This window comes from Lithobates pipiens, unplaced genomic scaffold, assembly GCF_037356315.1.
Source record: "Lithobates pipiens isolate NorthernLeopardFrog02 unplaced genomic scaffold, aLitPip1_a1.2 Scaffold_8, whole genome shotgun sequence".
In the NCBI taxonomy this organism is placed as follows: domain Eukaryota; kingdom Metazoa; phylum Chordata; class Amphibia; order Anura; family Ranidae; genus Lithobates; species Lithobates pipiens.
Genome location: NW_027507903.1, coordinates 168,166,114 through 168,189,084, shown reverse-complemented (window position 1 = coordinate 168,189,084; position 22,971 = coordinate 168,166,114). Strand labels below are relative to the sequence as shown.

Here is a 22,971-nt window from a genome sequence, read left to right as displayed (position 1 = left end):
CGGCTAGTAGGGAGTCTTACCACCCAGGCAGAACACAATGATTATTGCTAGCGGCTGTAGTCCCGGCAATAATTGCATGTAAAAAATCTGACAGGCTGGTGTACCCAAGTTGATCAATACATCAACATGGGCACAACCACCTGCTAATAGATGGATCAAATCTGGGCTGGTCCATTCCATCAATGGCCAGCTTTATTATAAGCTTACCTGTAGGTACAAGTCTTATATTAAAGTTTACTACTACTTTAATTATTAATGAATATGTAGCTGTATTAATTTATCACAGTCAAATGTATCAATGCAATATAAGATGATCCCTGCTATTTAAATAATAATATAAATATATAAATTGCTAGTGGTGGGTTGCCTTGCTCTGATTGACTGCATTTGTTTTTGCTCATCAAACATGTTGGAAATTGTTAGAAATAGTTTTTGTATTTTGCCAACATTCAGCCTTCATCTGGCCATAGATAATAGATAGGAAAAAGACTCCTTAGATAACTGTAAAATCCTCCTCCGCACATCCATACTAATATTGAGTGTGCCCAGTATTTTATACTTTGTGTGTCATATCCTGGAAAATGAACACATCCTGCAGTGGGTTGAGGAGGCAGAAAAGCAAAATATACAACCAATCTTATCAACTTACGCTGAGAGGATCATGACTAATGTTGTTAATGTTCAATGACAGAATATGATCCTTGCTGCCCACATAGATTCTATCCTGGTCTTCATCCATTAACAAAATCCTGTAGTCCAGCGGGCTCTGTGATATAGAGTAATACTCAGATGTCTGCGTGTCCTTAAGTTCTGAAAAAAAGGAAAAGAAATAGATTCTTCTGTTAATATCCTATGTATATAAATATAATAGTCATTCAAAAAAAGAATACGCAGTTTGAATGTTTAGAGTTTCTTTAGAGTTTCTTTAAATTAATGTTTTAGAGAAGGCGCAATAATCGGTAATAGAGATGGCAAGTCAATTACTATTTTGTAATTTTTGAATTTGAATACACTGTTTAGCAAAACACACTGGTAGGAAATTAATGAAGTAGTAAAGTGTATCTACACCCAAAACCAAAAAGTAATATATTGTAGCTCACCAGTCCTTTTGCTATATTTTCACCTGATAAACATGCAAAAAACACACTCCCTGCCTTTGGATGACTCACCTATTTCTGACACGTACATGAATCTGTCACTAGTTGTGGCATTTGCCACACAGACTCACACCAGGATTTGTATAAGTGTCTATGACACCCTTTATGAATTGCAGGAATTGTTTCTTTCTTGTTTCTGCATACTACAGCTCCAAAAACATGTCTGAGAAAATGTTTCTGATGTGGACTGCAACAGTGTAGACAATATTCATGTAGATTTATTCTATATCTGTTGTGATCTGATCAGTATACAGTCTTTTGGAGCTTATAAAGAAAACACAACATATATCAACAGTACATTACCCAATATTATGCATACACAGTATCATAAAGTATATCCATAGCCAATTTTTTTTCTTCATTTTGGATTTTTTAGGGAAAGTTCAAAAAATACTTGATGATCTTCTAAGAAATTCAGAGTCTTACTTTTCTCTCTGCACGCTTCTTAGGCCATCTAAAACAGATTTCCTAGTTCTTATCATGGACTACAAAATTATTATCTTTTATGTTGTAATGATCAGAGTCCAGGAGGCGTTTAGCAAAATAATAATGAAAGGGCTGACACCATTCAGTCCATTCGGTGTGTTGAAGCTCACAACAGGACTTAAGCCCCATACATGCTATCAGATTTTCTGCTGATTTTTGTCTTCATATTTACCAAAACCATTTAGTACAAGGGCCTGTCTGATTGTATACAAATTGAAACTCCTAAGGTTTGACTTCATATTATATGGTTTTGGTAAATCTGAAGGAAAAAATCAGCAGAAAATCTGATAGTGTGTATGGCGCTTTAGCAGCCGAGTGCATTTCTGGCTGGTCAAGTTTTTTTTTTCTGTACTTGCAGGGTCTTTGACCACTTGATCTCTGGATGATTTGACTCCCTTCATTAACCAGGACTTTTTTGCTATTGAGCACTGTGCTAATTTACTTGCCAATTGTGTGGTAATGCAACACTGAGCACCCCACTCCCTCAGTAAGTACCTCTCATTAGTGACCACCTGTGTCATGGGTGGAGACCTCATGTTCTCCCATATAAAGGAGTATAGCTCCCATGGTTCAGAGAAGCAGGCTCTCCTGATCTATGAATAGTATAGGACCCACTAATCATGGGGTACTTTGTCGCAGTAAGTTGGCTTAAGCACCATATAGCAATATGGTGTAACCAAATCCCAATATTTTTTGATAATGTTTTTTGAAAATGTCTAGGTGTTTTAAAAAAGCCTTGCTGGAGGTAAATGTCAGTTTTGCATGTGTGCGCTGTAATATTTTTGTTCTGTACTATAATATTGGGGACACTAGTATATCTGTTCGTGTTCAAGATGCTGATCAGTACAGGCACTTTACTAGTAATGGTGGTGATCAGCAACGTATAGTGTGACTGTGATAGCGTGGAAGACAATTTGGCACTAACTGACACTGGCTGGAAGGCACATTAACTGACATCGCTAGTGACACTAATACTGTACACTATACTAATGACACTGGCTGGAAGGAACATTAACTGACACTGACATCCAGGGCTCAAGTCCTGCGGGAACGCATGGGAACGGAGTTCCTGTACTTTTTCCACAACAGGAACTCAGTTCCCGTTAGCACCCGTGTCCTGCAAGACTTTGAAGTGTGTGAGCTGTGTGGCAGGTGCTACACCAACAGCTGCCGACACAGTTTGCAATAGTAAATGCCGCACACCTGACCATTCAGGCATTGCCAGTAGGGGGCCCCATGACAGCTTCCGCTTCGATCTACCTGTCAATCACAGCTAGCTGATGGGTAGATCAGGTCCCTGCTGCTAAGAGATTGTATTTAGTCAAACCTCTCATGATGCGCTCCTCCCTGCCGCCCCCCCCCCCCCATTTTCTGTCTCCTCATCTACCCCCCCCCCCCAGTCTCCTGCATACTTGCTCTGTGTGTCCCGCTGAATCCCCCCTCTATCTTCAGTGCCATATGATGAGAGAACCCAGAGGAGGAGCACAGCTATTCTGCTCACAGGACATGCAGGGAGAGAGGTGAGCTGAGGGAGGAACATCAGTTTGGGGTGGTAAGCTGAGCACAATACCTGGCAAAGTTTAATGCCAGGAGGGAAGTTCATGTGGAAATATGTGAAGGGTTGGAATAGCAGCGAGTGTGTGTTGGAGCCCTGCAGAGTTTGCAGCCCCCTAAGCTAACATACATCTCCTAAGCAGGAACACATCACTATCTCCCCCAGCATTCTGTCCAGATAATGTGCAGTTAATTTACGACCTTTCCATTTAACCCTGTGTTATCCAAACTCTGTTCAAAGAAAAGTGTAAACTCACCACTTAAACACTCTATATACAAAATACAATTCCCCATCAGATCATGATGTTCACATTTGCATGGAAGCACAATTAAATGAATGCTGATTATTCAGAGAATTACCGTATTTATGTTTATTGAGAATTGTTTTTTTTTATGTACTAACAGTTAAGCTTCATACACACAATACGAAAATTGGATGAAAAATACCACTTTTGAAGCGTTTGTGCATTTGAGCGTATCATTTTTTTTGTTTTTGGTGGGCGAGTGGATCTTGGGTGGGAGTTCCCACACTTTTTTCCCCAGGACTTGACCCCTGACATCGCTAGTGACACTAATACTGTACACTGTACTAATGACATTGGCTGGAAGGGGTTAACATCAAGGGTCAATCAAGTGTGCCTAACAAGTGTACTGTGTGTAATGCATGCTGTTTTTACTAACAGATCAGTCTTCTTTTTCACCATGAACTGTTTTCAGGGAGAAACAACAGCCAGATTGCTATCTGTGTACAGAGTTGAAATCCATGCGTCCGGCATCCTGCATGTAGATTAGGGGCCGGGCGCATGTATTGGGGGCGACGGCGCCCCTGCACTCCTAATGGAGCAGCCGCCACTGCTCTTATATAATAACAGAAATATGTTTCGGGAAAGGGAGGAAGAGGTAAAGTGTCATTTGATATAGAGGCTTATGTTCCAGAATACCAGGTTTTAGTAAAATAGTTAAACTTATCACTCATTACACATATTCCTTGTGTGGGTTCCAATACTGTATTTAGCTATGTTACTAATTTTATCACCATAGCTTAGTAAACTTCAGGGACTCTTTCACACAGCCGACTAAGACCGTACACCAAGAATCAGCATAAATTTGTGCAACCATGTATTGAGCAGTTATATGTTATTAGGGACATATGAGCATCCCTGGATGCACACAGTTTGTGTTCAGGGCCACTCATCTGTCCCTAACTCCATATAACTGCTTGATGTGCATTTTTTCAAGCAAACAGCTGCAGCATCTGTCAGCTTGTCATTGATTTGTACACACCTTCAAATCGCACACACCTTCAACCCCCAACACAGATTTATGCTGGTTTTTGGCAGTCAATGAACCTACCTGACTGTGTAAATGAGGCCCTATGGTGTACTAAGATACGGTGATAGAATATGAGTAGCATAGCTGAATACAGTATTAATGAGGCCTAGCACTACACTGTTTGACGTGTACTTTATATATCAGTGCTGCTAATTAGCCATAGTATACACAGCATACTAAGTAACATTTACTGTAAGGAATGCATTCTTTTACCTGAGTGTCCTTCAGTCATCACAACTTCACTGCACCACCATGCAGAACAAAGAACATGCTGGTCACTCCTGTCACTGTGTGAAAATATATCACCAGCAGCTCATAAATCATTGCACTGAGCAGACTTTGTGTTGGCAGAACAAAGTTCCTTTAAAGTTCTTTTCTATATCAGGCTATGGAGCAATGTGTAAAGATGCATTCTCCTCCCTGACCTGTTGTTGAGATCCTATTTGCTTAACCTCCCTGGCGTTATGATTATTTCAGATTTTAGGTGCTGAAAGCATTACCATTATTTTGCATGGAAATTTGGAGTTTTATATTGTAGGCCTGTAATTCTTAGAAATAATTCACTTAAATCTGTCCAAACAAGAGTCTAATAGACATCCCGGGTATGATAAAATTTGAAATATGAAATCATAATATATATATATATATATATATATATATATATATATATATATATATATATATATATATATATATATATAGATATAGATATATATATAAAATAAAATAAATAACTATAAATAATTATGACAAATAATAATATAATAATAATAATAAAAATTATTCAATAATGTAATCAAATCAAAAACACTGAAATATGCTGAGTTGCAGAATTGTCAATGTCATTACTTTTAGTGTTTGATGACGAATTTCCCCACAAATTATATTTATTATTCTAATTTATTATCGCTGTTTTCTAGCTGGTATATAATATATATTTTGATGTAAATGGGCATTTTTGGGTTGGTATGGACAATCTGCAGTTTCCAGGCATAAAGAACGGTATTTATAAGATAAAACTGTATGCAGGGCACTGGACAAACCACTAGGGACAAAGGGGGTGTGTAATTATTTGATACAGTACTGTAATCTGTAAGATTACAGTAAACCTTCTCTATACTTAATACGCTTACAGGAAACGGAGCTCGGCGATGTGACAGATCGCGCAGAGGATGGCTCGCAGATCACAGTGGGGGGAAATCGCTGGATCCAGGGGACAAGGTAAGCAAACCCCTCCATGGATCCAGCGATGTGGTCCAGAGTCTGGCTCGGGAATACCGCTTATGCTATTTAAATATTACCCCGAGCCAGACTCGGGAATACCGCCAGGGAGGCTACATTTGTAGTTAAAAGCCAACTCCAGAAAAATACATTTTTTTAAAAATTGGACAGAGCAGGGAACTGTTATAACCTTTTTCAAGCTTACTGATGTCTCTTTGGGGGTTATTTACTAAAACTGGCGAGTGCAAAATCTGGTGCAACTCTGAATAGAAACCAATCAGCTTCCAGGTTTTATTGCCAAAGTTTAATTGAACAAGCTGAGGTTAGAATTTGTTGGCTACCATGCAGAGCTGCATCAGATTCTGAGTGCTCCAGTTTTAGTAAATCAACCTCATTGCATCACCAGGAGAGTGATTCAAAATGTGGACAGAGAAACCAATGCGTTTTGGAAGAGTAGAAAATTAGAGCTTTTGTCAGGGTTTGGATTGCTGTCTGGGTTTTCCTGTCCCAGTAATATCTGTTTGTTTTATTCCTTGTCATTCCATGTCACAGGGATGGAAATATACAAAAAGCCAAGTGTTCAATACTGATGGGTATTTAACTCAGTATGATGGTATCTACATCCTAAAACATGAATCTATGGGATAGAAATGGGATGGAAATTATGGTAAATCTTCCCTGTGGAGTCACAGACAGAATTAAATACCATGTGGCAAGAGGAGTCCTTACGACTTAATAGACAGTTTACTGTCCTTCAGATTTTAAAACAAACTGTTGTCAGTCGGAGTAGAAAAATCCACATCATCAATGGGAGGAAACAATGCCCCAAGTTTGGTGGTCAGTGGGAGTAAAAAAATTACACAGCTCCTTTGGTCAGTAGAAAGAAAAATAGTGCCCTACTATTGGTGTGGTGGAAGGAATAGTGCCCATAATTGGTGTCAGTGGAGGTAATATTGCCTAACTGTTGGTGTCATTGGGATGAGAATGATGTCCCATTATTGGTGTCAGTGGGGGAGATAATGTCCCATTGTTGGTGTCATTGGGAGGAATAGTGTATAGGAATAGTGAGAGGAATTATGCCCCATTGTTGATGTTAGTAGAAGAAATAGTGCAAAAAAAAAAGGTGTGCAAAGGCTTACGGTCTGTTTTCTGTAAAAAAACAGCCACAGTCTGAGTTTAAAAGCCTGTCCCCTGCAAGCCCCTGAAGAGTGGAACCCATGTTCTCTTTAATGAAGCAAAAACTTTTGTCTTCTTATATGACTTGGAATTTTTAGCACTCCCAGATCTACCTGGAAGGATTGTGACGCTACCCTCTCCAGTGCAAAAGCCTAATAAAAGGTAAGTACTTTTTCTATCTTTTCTTCAAAAAGACATTTTTTAAAGTGTAAATGTGTTCTTGTGAAATAGGGGGTGACAGGCCTGAAGTGGGCCTCGCATTTAGTTGAAGAGCATTTTCAAATATTTTTTTTACAAGCCTCCAAACAATTATTCTTTTGACTTTTTAACAAGAATAATAACAAAAAGAACGTAAAGCCAACAAGAATTGTGGCCTACTTCATTGTAGTTTTCATATTCACAAATTAAACAGAAAATGAGTCACTTCAAAGCTGAACAATGCTTCAGAAAGACAGGAATATTTATTTAAGTTGAGCTTCCTAAGGTTCGATTTTCCTCTAGCTCAGCGAGGTGTTCCTATTTACGCATTTCCAGATTTTCAGTAAGCACAATTTTAGTACAGCCTTTTAGCAGCTGCAAAGGATTACGTCTTCCTTGCTGGTGTTCTGCCAAGAGATAGTATGAGGTGGAAGTCAGATATTTTAGATATTCTTCTGTTTAGAGATCAGTCGTAAGTTACATCATGTTGTAACAAATGAAAAAATGTATAAACAACCCGCAAGTTTAAAACATCTTTTCTTATGAACCAATAAAATATTAGGACAAAAGTTAAGTACTGTTTAGGCTTCATGCACACGAGACGCAGATGCAAACGCTGCTGGACACATGTTGAAACCGGCGTTTAGAAACGCGCGGTTTGCCGCGATTTTTACCGCGATTTAGCGGCGTTTTACCGCGTTTGCGTCTAGAAGCGTTTAGTTAAGCTAACATCATAGACCCTCCCCAGCTCAAAAATTAACTATTTCAGCAATTTTGTGAGACCAGAGTGAGTAGCAGCAGCTGTGAGAGCTGCAGTGTACTTGTATTTAGCGTGTCACTTGCCATGTCATCTGCCACAAGTTGTGGATTGTCCAACTGCCACGTCACCTGCCACAAGTTGTGGATTGTCCACTTGCCACGTGACTTGCCACATCACCTGCCACGTCACTTGCCACGTCACCTGCCACAAGTTTTGGATTGTCCACTTGCCACGTCACTTGCCACGTCACTTGCCACAAGTTGGGGATTGTCCACTTGCCACATCACCTGCCACGTCACCTGTCACAAGTTGTGGATTGTCCACTTGCCACATCACTTGCCACCTGCCATGTCACTTGCCACGAGCTGTGGATTGTCCACTTGCCACGTCACTTGCCACGTCACCTGCCACGTCACTTGCCACGTCACCTGCCACAAGTTTTGGATTGTCCACTTGCCACGTCACTTGCCACGTCAGCTGCCACGTCACTTGCCACAAGATGTGGATTGTCCACTTGTCACATCACCTGCCACATCACTTGCCACATCACCTGCCACGTCACCTGCCACAAGTTGTGGATTGTCCACTTGCCACGTCACTTGCCACATCACCTGCCACGTCACTTGCCACAAGATGTGGATTGTCCACTTTCCACGTCACCTGCCATGCCACCTGCCACAAGTTGTGGATTGTCCACTTGCCACGTCACCAGCCACATCACCTGCCACAAGTTGTGGATTGTCCACTTGCCACACCACTTTCCATGTCACCTGCCACGTCACCTGCCACAAGATGTGGATTGTCCACTTGCCACGTCACCAGCCACATCACCTGCCACAAGTTGTGGATTGTCCACTTGCCACATCACTTTCCACGTCACCTGCCACAAGTTGTGGATTGTCCACTTGCCACGTCCCTTGCCATGTCCCCTGCCACAAGTGGATTGTCCACTTGCCACATCACTTGCCACATCACCTGCCACAAGTTGTGGATTGTCCACTTGCCACGTCACCTGATACAAGTTGTGGATTGTCCACTTGCCACGTCACTTGCCACATCCCCTGCCACAAGTGGATTGTCCACTTGCCACGTCACTTGCCACGTCCCCTGCCACAAGTGGATTGTCCACTTGCCACGTCACTTGCCACGTCACCTGCCACAAGTTATGGATTGTCCACTTGCCCCGTCACATGCCAGTCACCTGCCACAAGTTGTTGATTTTCCACTTGCCACGTCACCTGCCAGGTCACTTGCCGCGTCACCTGCCAGGTCACTTGCCACGTCACCTGCCACAAGTTGTGGATTGTCCACTTTCCACGTCACTTGCCACTTCACCTGCCACGTCACTTGCCACAAGTTGTGGATTGTCCACTTGCCACATCACTTGCCACCTGCCATGTCACTTGCCACAAGTTGTGGATTGTCCACTTGCCACATCACTTGCCACCTGCCATGTCACTTGCCACGAGATGTGGATTGTCCACTTGCCACGTCACTTGCCACGTCACCTGCCACGTCACTTGCCACGTCACCTGCCACAAGTTTTGGATTGTCCACTTGCCACGTCACTTGCCACGTCAGCTGCCACGTCACTTGCCACAAGATGTGGATTGTCCACTTGTCACATCACCTGCCACATCACTTGCCACATCACCTGCCACGTCACCTGCCACAAGTTGTGGATTGTCCACTTGCCACGTCACTTGCCACATCACCTGCCACGTCACTTGCCACGAGATGTGGATTGTCCACTTGCCACGTCACTTGCCACATCACCTGCCACGTCACTTGCCACGTCACCTGCCACAAGTTTTGGATTGTCCACTTGCCACGTCAGCTGCCACGTCACTTGCCACAAGATGTGGATTGTCCACTTGTCACATCACCTGCCACATCACTTGCCACATTACCTGCCAGGTCACCTGCCACAAGTTGTGGATTGTCCACTTGCCACGTCACTTGCCACATCACCTGCCACAAGATGTGGATTGTCCACTTTCCATGTCATCTGCCATGCCACCTGCCACAAGTTGTGGATTGTCCACTTTCCACGTCACCTGCCACGTCACCTGCCACAAGATGTGGATTGTCCACTTGCCACATCACCTGCCACAAGTTGTGGATTTTCCACTTGCTACATCACTTTCCACGTCACCTGCCACGTCACCTGCCACAAGTTGTGGATTGTCCACTTGTCACGTCCCTTGCCACGTCCCCTGCCACGTCACCTGCCACAAGTGGATTGTCCACTTGCCACATCACTTGCCACATCACCTGCCACAAGTTGTGGATTGTCCACTTGCCACGTCACCTGCCACAAGTTGTGGATTGTCCACTCGCCACGTCACTTGCAACATCCCCTGCCACAAGTGGATTGTCCACTTGCCACGTCACTTGCCACGTCCCCTCCCACAAGTGGATTGTCCACTTGCCACGTCACTTGCCACGTCACCTGCCACAAGTTATGGATTGTCCACTTGCCACGTCACATGCCAGTCACCTGCCACAAGTTGTTGATTTTCCACTTGCCACGTCACCTGCCAGGTCGCTTGCCGCGTCACCTGCCAGGTCACTTGCCACGTCACCTGCCACAAGTTGTGGATTGTCCACTTTCCACGTCACTTGCCACTTCACCTGCCACGTCACTTGCCACAAGTTGTGTATTGTCCACTTGCCACATCACTTGCCACCTGCCATGTCACTTGCCACAAGTTGTGGATTGTCCACTTGCCACGTCACTTGCCACCTGCCATGTCACTTGCCACAAGTTGTGGATTGTCCACTTGCAATTGCAATTGTTTAAAATATTTTTCTAATGGTTTTTCATCATTTGCAATCATTTTTGAGATTTTTAATGTAAAAAAAAGGTCACCTTTAAAAACGCATATAAACGCAAACGCGGCTAAACGCGGTAGCGGCGTTTTGCCGCGTTTTACCGCGTTTTGCCGCGTTTTGCCGCGTTTTGCGTCTGAAACGTGGAAATTTTTGCTTCTGAACGCATTTTTTTGCTTCTGGAAAAACGAGATTAAACGCAACTGCATAAAAACGGAAAAAAACGAAACTGTGTGCATGGACACATAGGATAACATTGAATGAGTTCAGGGGCAGTTGAAAAAACTGTCCAACTGCATCTGAACGCACGTTTAACTGCGTCTCGTGTGCATGAGGCCTTACTCATTAACTAGGACATAGATCTTTTATCAGGTAATACTGAAAAAATAAACAACTAAGATCCAAATAAAACACAGGAGATTACAAAAGGACATTTTTACTGAGAAAAATATGTGGAATGCCATTGCTGACCTTTATATGAAAATGCCGGTTTCCTGGCTATCTGATATTACTACATTCTGAATCACTGTCATGGATGAAGCATACAGCTTCTGATATGCAAACCTGGTCTAGAACAAGGATTCAAACAGTGTTAAAGTCGATCAATCAGTGAGACAGACAGGTAACTTTTTAGAAGGAGAGGTCAGCAATGGCCCCCATTTTTCCATCGTTTCCTATAACTGAAAAAAATTAAAACATTTGTATGCTTCTCTTTCAATTGAAAATAAGCTATTTTGAAAGCCTGGACATTAAATTAGTATATCGATATTATGAGGAACACAAGGCGTGATAAAATACAAAAACTGGAAATTCAAGCTTTCCAATGCATTTTATGAAAACTACATTTTCAAAATGAATTTCAGATTTAACATAATTTACAGTTGTGGTTTTGGATATACTCTCTATATCCAAAAGTATTGGGACACCTGCCTTTACACCCATATGAAATTTAATGGCATCCCAGTCTTATTCCGTGAGGTACAATATTGAGTTGACCCACCCTTTTGCAGCTATAACAGCTTCAACTCTTCTGGGAAGGCTGTCTGAAAGGTTTAGGAGTGTGTCTATGGGAATGTATGACCATTCTTCCAGAAGAGCATTTGGGAGGTCAGACACTCATGTTGGACGAGAAGGTCTGACTCTCAGTCTCCACTCTAATTCATCCCAAAGGTGTTCTATTGGGTTGAGGTCAGGACTCGCTTATTCATGTCTTTATGGACCTTGCTTTGGGCCATCCCCAAACTGTTCCCACAAATTTGGTGAGCATGAAATTGTCCAAAATATCTTGGTATGCTAGGAGTTCCCTTCTCTGGAACTAAGAGGACAAGCCCGACCCCTGAAAAAAAAACCCACACCATAATCCCCCCTCCACCAAATGATTTGGAGGGGTGGACCAATACTTTTGGTATTATAGTGTGGATGAGCAAGTTTGGGGTGGAGAAACCTTACTGGCCTGCACCCCAACCCAATAGAACACCTTTGGGATGAATTCGAGCAGAGACTGCGAGCCAGGCCTTCTGGTCCAACATCAGTGTCTGACCTCACAAATACCCTTCTGTAAGAATGGTCAAACATTCCCATAGACACACTCCTAAACCTTGTGGACAGCCTTCACAGAAGAGTTGAAGCTGTTATAGCTGCAAAGGGGGGGGGGGGGGGTTGCTAACTCAATAATGAACCCTATGGACTAAGACTGGGATGACATTAAAGTTCATGTGTGTGTAAAGGCAGACATGCCAATACTTTTGACAATATAGTGTATGTCGATTTAGAGTTTTTTTTTTACCTTAATTCCTTACATTAAAGGAGAAGTTAAACTTTTGGGAAAAAATTATAAATGTACACATTTTATCAGGAAAATAAAATGTACAGTTATTATTCTTTCCCTCACGAGCCTGGAAATACAAGCCCTGCGGCTATCAGCCTGTTCTGACTGTTTACAAGTTCATTCAGAACTACAAGCCATCAGCCGCTAAGGCTGACAGCACGTGTAGTTCAAGTCAATCACAGGAAACTGTGAATTAATGACTTGGGCGTGTGGTCAGAGCTCTGCACAGCTGCATTATTTTCAAATAGTGACAGTGGGCGCTGGGAGAAGATTCCCGCTATGGGGGTGCACGGGAGAGAAGGGGAGAGGCTGCAGTTGCTGGAATATGTTACAGGTGAACTTATCCTGTAAGGTAAAAAATATCCTATTGGTAGTATTGGCCCCTCACCCTTGATGTACTTACAAAAAAGGGAGAAAGTCATGCAAGGTGGCTAAAATATTGTTTTATTAATGCAGGTGAACAGTCAAAAAATCCAATGTGTTTTGGTCATCAGGCCTTAAAGTGGTTGTAAACCCTAAAAAAAAAAAACAAGCATACTAGCTCATTATGAATTACTTACCTGAGATTGAAACCCCTGCATTGGTCCTCCATCACCGCTCCTGCGGCTGACATCACTCCCGGAGTTACTTCCGGGTATCACAGGCTCCGGCGCTGTGACTGACCGGGGCTGCGATGACGTCACTCCTGCGCAAGTGCGCGGGAGCCGCTGGTTACGGCGCAGGCTAACGTGTGTGCCGTTGCTTCAGTTTTCTTCAGTGAACATGTGCTGGTGACGTTGGCACATGCAAATACAGGGGATATCTCCTAAACCATGCAGGATTTAGGAGATATCCAGTGTAGCTACAGGTAAGCCTAATTATAAGATTACCTGTAGCTACACTGGATATCTCCAGGCCAAGGCCAAGCCACGCTGTATGTATCTGTGGATGCACACAGCCTGGCTCAGGAGAGAGCCCACATGTGCACCCCCATAGCAAGAGGCTTGCTATGGTGGCACACATAGAAGAGGAGAAGTCCCCAGGGCACCCCAGAAGAGGTGGTTCGGGGGTGCCCTGTGCAATACTATTGCACACAGCAGGTAAGTATATGTTATAAGTATATCATGTTTGGTATTTAATTAAAAAAAATGTAAAGCTGTACAATCACTTAAACCCTTCTTCAGTGCTAGTATCAGAGGACAAAAATATACTGCAAAAATTATTTAATTTCATTCTTTTCTTGAAAAAGCATGAAGAGATCGGAGTTATCCTGAAAATTTGTATCTATAATAACGAAATATGTTAGCCAATAAAAGGTATCGCTTAAACTAAGAAATGCAAACTTTTTGCATTTATTAGTGGCTAGCATGGTACGATACTCTACTACTGTCCTATCAAAAGGTTTAAAATTCCCACACTGTTTCTTTGTGTATGCAAATATTGGTCATTAAATGTGGCATTGAGGTGCACCATTCAGAATGTGACCAATCAGGGTGAATTATTAATAATTATTATTAAGACTGCAGAACACGATGAGATAAATGGTCGTACCATAGAAGCAGAGAGAGCATCCTCTGGGTCAGTAAGTTTCTTTAGAACATGAGCATGGGCTTTGTCAGTAAATGGATTGTTCACAGCATCTAACGCAACATGGGAATGAAGACACTCATTCTCTGCATTAGAATTTGATCATCCAATGATTTGTTCATACCTCACTGATACAGTTTTTGTTTTGCTTTAATGCCCTCCACACTAAATGATCCCTGTCTTATACGTGATATATATACATATACTGCTATCCCCAGGTAAAATGAAAAACATACTGTGTATCTACCACCAGGCATTCTTAGCCCTTGTACACAAGGTCGGACATTCTGACAACCAAATCCGTTGGATTTTGTCCGAAACTGTTGCATACACACGGTCGGACAAAGGTGTCGGAAAATCCAATTGTACATAACCGGATGACATTATTTCGTTACGACGGGACTACGTTCAGGCTAGTAGCCAATAGCTTTGGTCTAGGAATTTGATCTGAGCATGCGTGCCACTTTGTCCGTTGGAGTAGGCTACACATGATCGGAGTATGTCCGATCGGAGCATTTTGCTGGAAAATTTTACCGGCAAGTTGGAAAAGTTGGTCCGTCTGATATTCCGACGGAAACAGTCCGATGGAGACCACACACAGTCGGAATATCCGACAAAACGGTCCGATAGGACACATTCCGTCGGAATCTCTGACCGTGTGTACAAGGGCTTAAACTTTTTTGTTCTGAAAACTCACATTGAAAAATTGTTATAATACCATGGACCCAAGAAGATAATTATTACCAAAATATCAGCAATGCAAAGCATAGACAAATAACAATGGCTGTATCACAAACTTCACTTCATCATCTCTCTTTACCTCACATTATCTGTAGAATTCCCCATTGTCCTCACCTTGCTGGACTCTAGTCTCTCATACGTGTTAGTGATGTCATATTCGTTTCATTGCTTCACAGGTTATAAGAAAAGTAGAACTGTTATGGGTGGCATATATTTATTTTTGCTTTTTTCCCATAAAAACAATGCTGTCTGTTTTTGCTGTCCATGGTGGTATACCATTTGAATTTACGGAAAGAAGAGGGTTTTTTTGGGACTTAATATGAAGCAAGAGCCTAATAGGCCTCTGCCTCCATCCCTATTATTATTATTATTAAAAGGAAGGCGAGAGGGAGGTGGGACTTTATATGAGGCACACAGGAGTAAACAAATGGATTGGATGTATGAAAAAAATAATATTTTTATTGGTTAATAATGCTATATAAGCATTATTAACCAATAAAAATATACATTTTTTCATACACCCAATCTATTTAATCGCTCCCGTGTGCCTCATATAAAGTCCCACCTCCTTCTCGCTACCATTTAAATTTAGTTTAAGTCTGCTATATCACACTCATGTGGTGACCCCTCACAAACACATCCATGACTGACATTTGGTTCCAGACCCATAGTATAAGAAACAATGGGGTTGATTTACTAAAACTGGAGAGTGCAAAATCTGGTGCAGCTGTGTATGGCTGCCAGTTTCTAACTTCAGCTTGTTCAAATAACCACTTGCCGACCGCTGCATGTATATATACGTCGGCAGAATGGCGTGGCTGGGCAAATGGGCGTACAGGTACGTCCCTTTGAATTTGCCGCCGTTTGGTTACGTGCCGGGAGCTCCGTGAGTAGGATCGCGGGTCCTGTGGACTTCATCTCCGCATGGATACCTGAAATCGCCTCACAGAGCTGAAGAACAGGGAGATGCTAATGTAAACAAGAATCTCCCCATTCTGCCTAGTGACAGTGTCACTGATCATAGCTCCCTGTGATCGGGAGCACTGATCAGTGAAGTGTCATTAGTAGCCATGCCCCCTAACAGTTAGAATCACTTCCCAGGACACACTTAACCTCTCCCTAGCCCCCTAGTGGTTAACCCCTTCACTGCCAGTGACATTTTTACAGTAATCAATGCAGTTTTTTAGAATTGATCACTGATTAATGCCAATGGTCCCAAAAATGTGTCAAAATTGTCTGATGTGTCCGCCATAATGTCACAGTCACGATAAAAATCGCTGATTGCCACCATTACTAGTAAAAAAAATGATCAATAAAAAAATGCCATAAAACTATCCCCTATTTTGTAGACGCTATAACTTTTGCGCAAACCATTCAATAAACGCTTATTGCTATTTTTTTAACAAAAATATGTAGAAGAATACGTATCGACCTAAACTGAGAAAAAAAATGTTTTTTATATATTTTTTGGGGATATTTACTATAGCAAAATGTAAAAAATAATGCTTTTTTTTCGAAATTGTCGCTATTTTTTTGTTCATAGTGCAAAAAACAAAAACCGCAGAGGTGATCAAATACCACCAAAAGAAAGCTCTATTTGTGGGAAAAAAAGGAGGTCAATTTATTTGGGAGCCACGTCGCACATGTCAGTTATAGCGACGCAGTGGTGAATCACAAAAAAGTGGTTAACACAACAGGGTTTTGCACACTCACAGGCAACTTAAGCCACGTACACACAGGCGGACTGTATGGCCTACTTAGTCCGTCATACAATCCGACGGACAGTCCGTCATACTTTCGAATGAACGGACTTGACCACACACAGATGCACAAACAGTCCGTCGAAAGCTTGCGCGATGACGTGTACAGCACGTACGACGGGACTAGAAATAGGAAGTCCAATACACAGCAATGCACCCTTCCGCCGTGTAAATCCTTTCTGAGCATGCGCCATTCTTAGTCCGTCGAACTAGACTACTGACGAGCGGATTGTCCGCTGAAACCAAAGTATGACGGACAGAATTTCGAAAAATCCGAAATACTTAGTAAGCCAGACTGCACACTGAAAAAGTCCGCTGAAGCCCACACACGAGCGGATTGTCCGCTGAAATGTGTTTCGACGGACTAAGTAGGCCATACAGTCCGCCCGTGTGTACGCGGCATTAGAGTGTCACTAAAGGCAAACTTTTTTTTTGTTTTGGATAGAGTTGAGCGAGAATATATCTTGTCAGGTTTTACATTGCTGTCTCTGCCCCTGTTAGGGAGATTTACTCTCTCTATTTGTCCTGTTTACTGTTATAACCGAAAGTGCAATTAAAAATATACCACATTTTGGGTTGACATCAGAACAGAATATCTTCTGGGGACACTAGTTCTGGTGACCCTGGGATTTCACCACTTTGGAGGGATTTCCTCTCACTTCCTGTTTTGGATGGGACAGGAAGTGAAGGAAAATCTCTGCAAGGGGACACAAATGGCAAAAAAACAAAAACAAACAAGTGTTATAACCCTCCCTTAGTCTATCCAAATGAACAAAAAAGTTTTGTCTTTAGTGACACTTTAATAGTGAAAAGCATACATGTATGTCTATTGTATTAGTTTGGCATCTTCGTGCAGTGTATTAGACAACGAAAAAATAATTAAAAAAATAAGAAAGTTGTAAAAAGAGGAGACTTAAAGAACATATATATATATATATATATATATATATATATATATATATATATTTCATAATTCATTAGGAAAACAGTTGGTAAAAACCAGGGCTTGTACCATGGGCCACCTCTAACACCTCTAGGCCTAACCACAGGTGTACTATAGGGTTACACTGTACAGATATAGGTCATAATATACAGGTTGCAGTATAAGCTTTGGGCACAATTTAGGAATGCTATCACAACTTAAAGTGGTTGCAAAGGCAGAAGGTTTTTCATCTTAATGCATTAAGATAAAAAGCCTTCTATGAGCAGTTCCCCCCCCCCCCCCTCGGCCACCCTAATACTCACCTGAGCTCCATCTAGATCCAGTGATGTTGCAGGAATGTCTCAAGTGACCGGGACTCCCCTCCTCGTTGGTTCAGACAGCAGCGGAGTTCCATTGGCACCTGCTGCTGTCAAAGTCAGCCAATGAGGAGTGAAAGGAGGTAAGGCTGGGCCACGGCTCCAGTTTGCATGGACACAAAGAGCTGCAGCTTTGCTTGATGTGGGGGCACTCAACAGGAGAAAGGAGCCAGGTGCACTGAACAGGGACCCGAGAAGAGGAGGATCCATGCTGCTCTGTGCAAAACCATTACAAAGAGCAAGTAAATATAATAAGTTTGTTATTTTTATATATATAAAAAAAAACAAGACTTTAGTATAACTTTAAATCACATCCATACAGAAAAGCTTTGTGTCTTGAAGTCAGTGCAGAAAGTTTCCTAAGACTAGAGCTGTATACTATAAATAAAGCATCTTAAATATAAACCTAGTCACAGTTACTTTGTTGCTATGTGTAACACTTTGCTTAGCTGCAATTGTTTCTGGCTTTAAGATTCAGACATATAAATTCACTGAATCTGTACAATGCAATTCTCAAGCAACACAACGCTTAGAGACAAACGTATGTACAAAGTCACGGAAATGTATCTATATTGGTATGTTTTCTGTATTTTTAGAACAGTGTTTATTATTCATTGCTTGGATGTGACAACAACTTGGTTAGTTCAGGAAGTCATGCATACATTTCAACCAGCATGCTACCACAAGTCCCTTCACATTTGTATAAATAGGCCTATTAGGCCTTCTTATTGTGAGAGTTTAAAAGGGGGCTCAACAAGTGTTTCAACGTCCCATTAAATGCCCCCCACAACACCAGGTGTGGAAGAGTGAGCCAAGCTGGATGGCTCCATTCATACTTACATGTTTACTGGTTGTTACTCTTGTGTTACATTGATTCAACCATTGCATAAAACATTTAGACCACAGCTGCCCATTCAAAGAATGCCCTACCTCAAACTGGATATATATTATAACATTATATATGTTTTTTTAGCAGACACCCTAGGGAATAAAATAGCGGTCATTGCAACTTTTTTTTCTCGCACGGTATTTGCGCAATCATTTTTCAAACGCCTTTTTTTGGGGAAAAAAACTGTTTCATGAATTAAAAAAAAATAACAAAACAGTAAAGTTAGCCCATTTTTTTTCTATAATTTGAAAGATGACGTTCCGCCAAGTAAATAGATATCTAACATGTCACGCTTTAAAATTGCGCACACGAAAACTTCGGTACTTAAAAATCTCCATAGGCTACACTTTGAAATTTTTTACAGGCTATCAGTTTAGATACAGAGGAGGTCTAGTGCTAGAATTCTTGCACATGCTCTAACGCACGCGGCGATACCCCACATGCATGGTTTGAACGGCGTTTACATATGTGGGCGGGACTTGTGTGTGTGTTCACTTCTGAGCGCGAGCTACTGGGGACAGGGACGTTTTAACATTTTTTTTTATTATTATTATTTTTAGTATTTATTACATTTTTATTTCTTTGATCACTTTTATTCCTATTACAAGGAATGTAAACATCCCCTGTAATAGGAATCTATGTGACAGGTCCTCTTTATGGAAAGATGCAGGGTCAATAAGACCACACTTCTCTCCTCTAGGCTGGAGAGCATGAGATCGTGAAAAAAAATTCACCGATCTCATGCTGACAGCCACGATCGCAGCTTTTATTGCATCCGGGAACCTGGGTGTGACGTCATAATGTCGCGTCCAGGCCTCCAACGGTCATAGAGATGACTGGTGACCATCTGGTCATCGGAAATCTCTATCGTAGTCATCCGGCACTGGCCTATTTTTTCTCCAGGCCCCTGATGGCATTGGACAACCCGGAGAGAAGCACCAGATGGCGGCGGGAGGGGGGGATATCCCCTCCCGTCGCCTATAAGAACCATCTAGCAGCAGAACTGCCACTATGATCATTCTTATAGTGCACAGAATCGACGACTAAAAATAATGATATCTGAATGATGCCTCTAGCTTCAGGCATCATTCAGATATCCCCACACAAAGTCAAGGACATCATTTGACTATGTGCGGTAGGGAAGTGGTAGTATATTTCCCCTTTCGCTGCCAAATTGGAATAACAGCTAGTTTATATTTGCTACATGTCCCCATTCACATAGCATTAAAAAAAATCGAAAAATTCCAGCTTATCCTTTTAGATGTTCTATTCCGGGCCCTTCAGAGCAAGGAAAATTATACTTACTTCTTTTTGTTTATGAAGGTGGCTGGGGAGCTGTGTTTGCCATAAATTACCCTGTCTGTACTGTGTAGGAAGATCTTCAATATCAAATGTAACTAGATTTGAACACGGTCTATCCTAAAAAAAGGGTTAAAGATGTAGAGGCTAGGCTTCTTCCAGTGTATGTTAAAAGGGCCAGACCTGGGATAGGCTAACACTAACATTGTCCAAAAACTTTGCAATCGGCCAAGATACCTCTTTCTGAGAAACATCTAAAACTTAAGAAATAATTTTAAAACATATTTTTGGGAATGCTGTGTGAATCAGAGCACATAACAAACATATAGTGGGGTTTTCTCTTTATATTAGGAAGAGTGGTTTAATTTTCAGGTATGCCAGTCCTTTCCTCTAGCGATGCAGACCGGAGGGGAGAGAAGATAATCACTGTTTGTAGACACTTTTGTTTTCGCTCATCTTAGAGCGATTTGATAGAAACTTAAATGTGTAGCACCCTCACAGTTAGCGTAGGATGCTAGGTAAATCTAGTTTAGCTAATCTGTAGTCAGTGGAACAGTGGTTGTTTTAGTCTGCTAAATGTTTCACAAGTTGCTGATCTGATTATTTACCCCTGCATCCTAGTGGATTCCAGAATCATAGAGGGAGGAAGAATAGAAAAGTAGACTGAATATTAATGGGGATCCAGACAATCCCTGGAGTGGTGTGTCCAGAAGGTGGCTGGAGAGCTGATATATAGGCTGAGGCCTGGAGCTGAGTGTGTGGGGCCTGAATCCAGACCTGCATGAGAAGTCCCCTGTCTAGGGGCTCTGCCCCTAAGGGTAGGCTGCAGGAAACATTGCCTGGATGTCATCAAGGTCAGAGCTGGTGATAATGTTGGGCGGCCTATTTCTATAGTTTGATCTGGGAGTTTATGGCCTGGAGAGCTCACCGAAAAGTACCCAGTGGAGGTTAGGGGGAAGAATGTCCAGCTGTCCTGTGGTTTGGTGAGTCTTTGTCTTCCTCACTGAAGATTGCCCAGTGGAAATTGGAAGGAGGCAACCAATGATCCTGTAGCATTGTGAGTAATGACCTAAGTTTGTGACTGTGTGTACTTCTCAGCTCTTCAAATTGAGGTCCTGGGCACTGCTCAGCCAATGAAGAATTATTTGTTATGTCAGATCAGTGTGGAGAGAAGAGTCCTCAAAGAAGTCAGTTTAATATCTTTGGGGTATCCCACGCTCCCCTTAATCTCATTAATTCAGCAGTAAAAGCATAAAAAGACACCCCTAGACTGTTTATCTGCGCCAAGGAGGAGGAAAATAGTGTGTACCTGGCTGTGTGTGAATTAAGTTTGGGGAAAGTCAGACATAGCCAATGGCTCCTGCGAGAGTGCGCTACAAACATGTTTTCTATCCTGCTCTATCTATTGTCCCCTCTGACAGCAACTATCCCCTCATGCTTATGGATAACCTTTTGCCATAGTTTACACAACTTTCTTGGTTTTATAAATTTATATCACATTATATCATTCTGCTAAATTAGATTTACTGGCACTCAAGACATATTGCTTTTTTTCACAACAGTACCGCACATATCTTACATTTCTAACAGGAGACCTATCATAAAAATTATTTTACAAACCCTTCACCTGTCAGACATCAGTGTACAGTAATGAAAGGAATGTTGCCTTTTGCACGGATTGTAGGATTTTTATAGGGTGCATGTTATGATATATAAAGTATTGAATTGCAACCACCTGGCAAAAATAGAAAAGCAGGAATTAATTCGCTCAATATTGAATTTATGAATAATGATTAATAAAGAATGCAGACTACAGATTAATAGCTCCTTGGCAGTTTATTGCACACACAGTTCCTCTGCATGTAAAGTTTTGAATAGTCAACTGTCACACAAATTGTCCACCCTGGATTTCTTTGGGTGGATTCTGCAGAAAATGAAAGTGCGTGTGACACCCTGCTAGAGGATGTGTACAGCAAACGTTTATGGAAAAAAAGGCTTCATTTATTTGTAGTGCAGGCCTACGCAACAACAAATGCAGACCACAAAAATTTTGAAACAGGATGACGTGAGCAGCCAAACACTGGTCCATAAAGCACGGTTATGTACTTTTAATCAGAAATGATGTGCAAACATTCTATTACAACTCGACCCAGTTTAATATAATCTTCTCTACTGGTAGTAAGCAATAAAAAAAAACATATGTTACAATGTTCCAGAAGCTGAATATCACAGGATCTATCATCTGGCATTTGTTTTGTCTTTGTTTAAGCTGGTGGTGATAGCTGGGCCTCATATCACAATGACAAATAACACAGATTACGCCACATACACTGAAAATACCTTTCATCAAGAATGTTAAGCTATAGACTTGTGCACCAACCTACCATCAATCATTATTACTGCAGGGCAGTATTGCAGCTTATTCTGGGTTTTTACATGATTTATCCTGGGGTATTACAGCTTTATTTGTTACACGTATATTTTAAAAGGTTGTTTTTGATTTCACTACATATAGTATTTAACTACTGTATATACTACTACTGTTTATACTACTATAATATATATTTTTTGAAAATATCTTCTAGGGAAGCATGGGGGGGGGGTGCGATTGCCAACCTCCCCTTCTGAAAATACTAGTTACCGGACTATATGTAGTTTCAGTGCTTTAGGAGTCAACTGGGTTGATTTATTACAGGAGTATATGTTTATCTAACAAAGTGAATTTTTGTTTTTCAAAGACATTTTTAGTTAGCCTAGTAAATAAAGTTAAGCTCGGCAGCCTGTCAACATTTACAGGAAAACCCAGGACATATATATCACTTTTGATACCTATTCTCTGGATCTACTGACTTTTTTGACACCCGTTTTTCATG

At 41.6% G+C, this 22,971-nt stretch overlaps 1 protein-coding gene across 1 annotated transcript in view; it reads right to left on the bottom strand.

Moving 5' to 3' along the window:
- Window positions 1–22,971, bottom strand: part of SEMA3C (semaphorin 3C) — a 205,568-nt gene that overhangs the window by 96,545 nt on the left and 86,052 nt on the right. Inside the window, exon 3 of the mRNA XM_077473091.1 lies at window positions 650–810. Within this exon, the coding sequence (XP_077329217.1) occupies window positions 650–810 (161 nt within the window). The remainder of the gene's footprint in view (window positions 1–649; window positions 811–22,971) is intronic.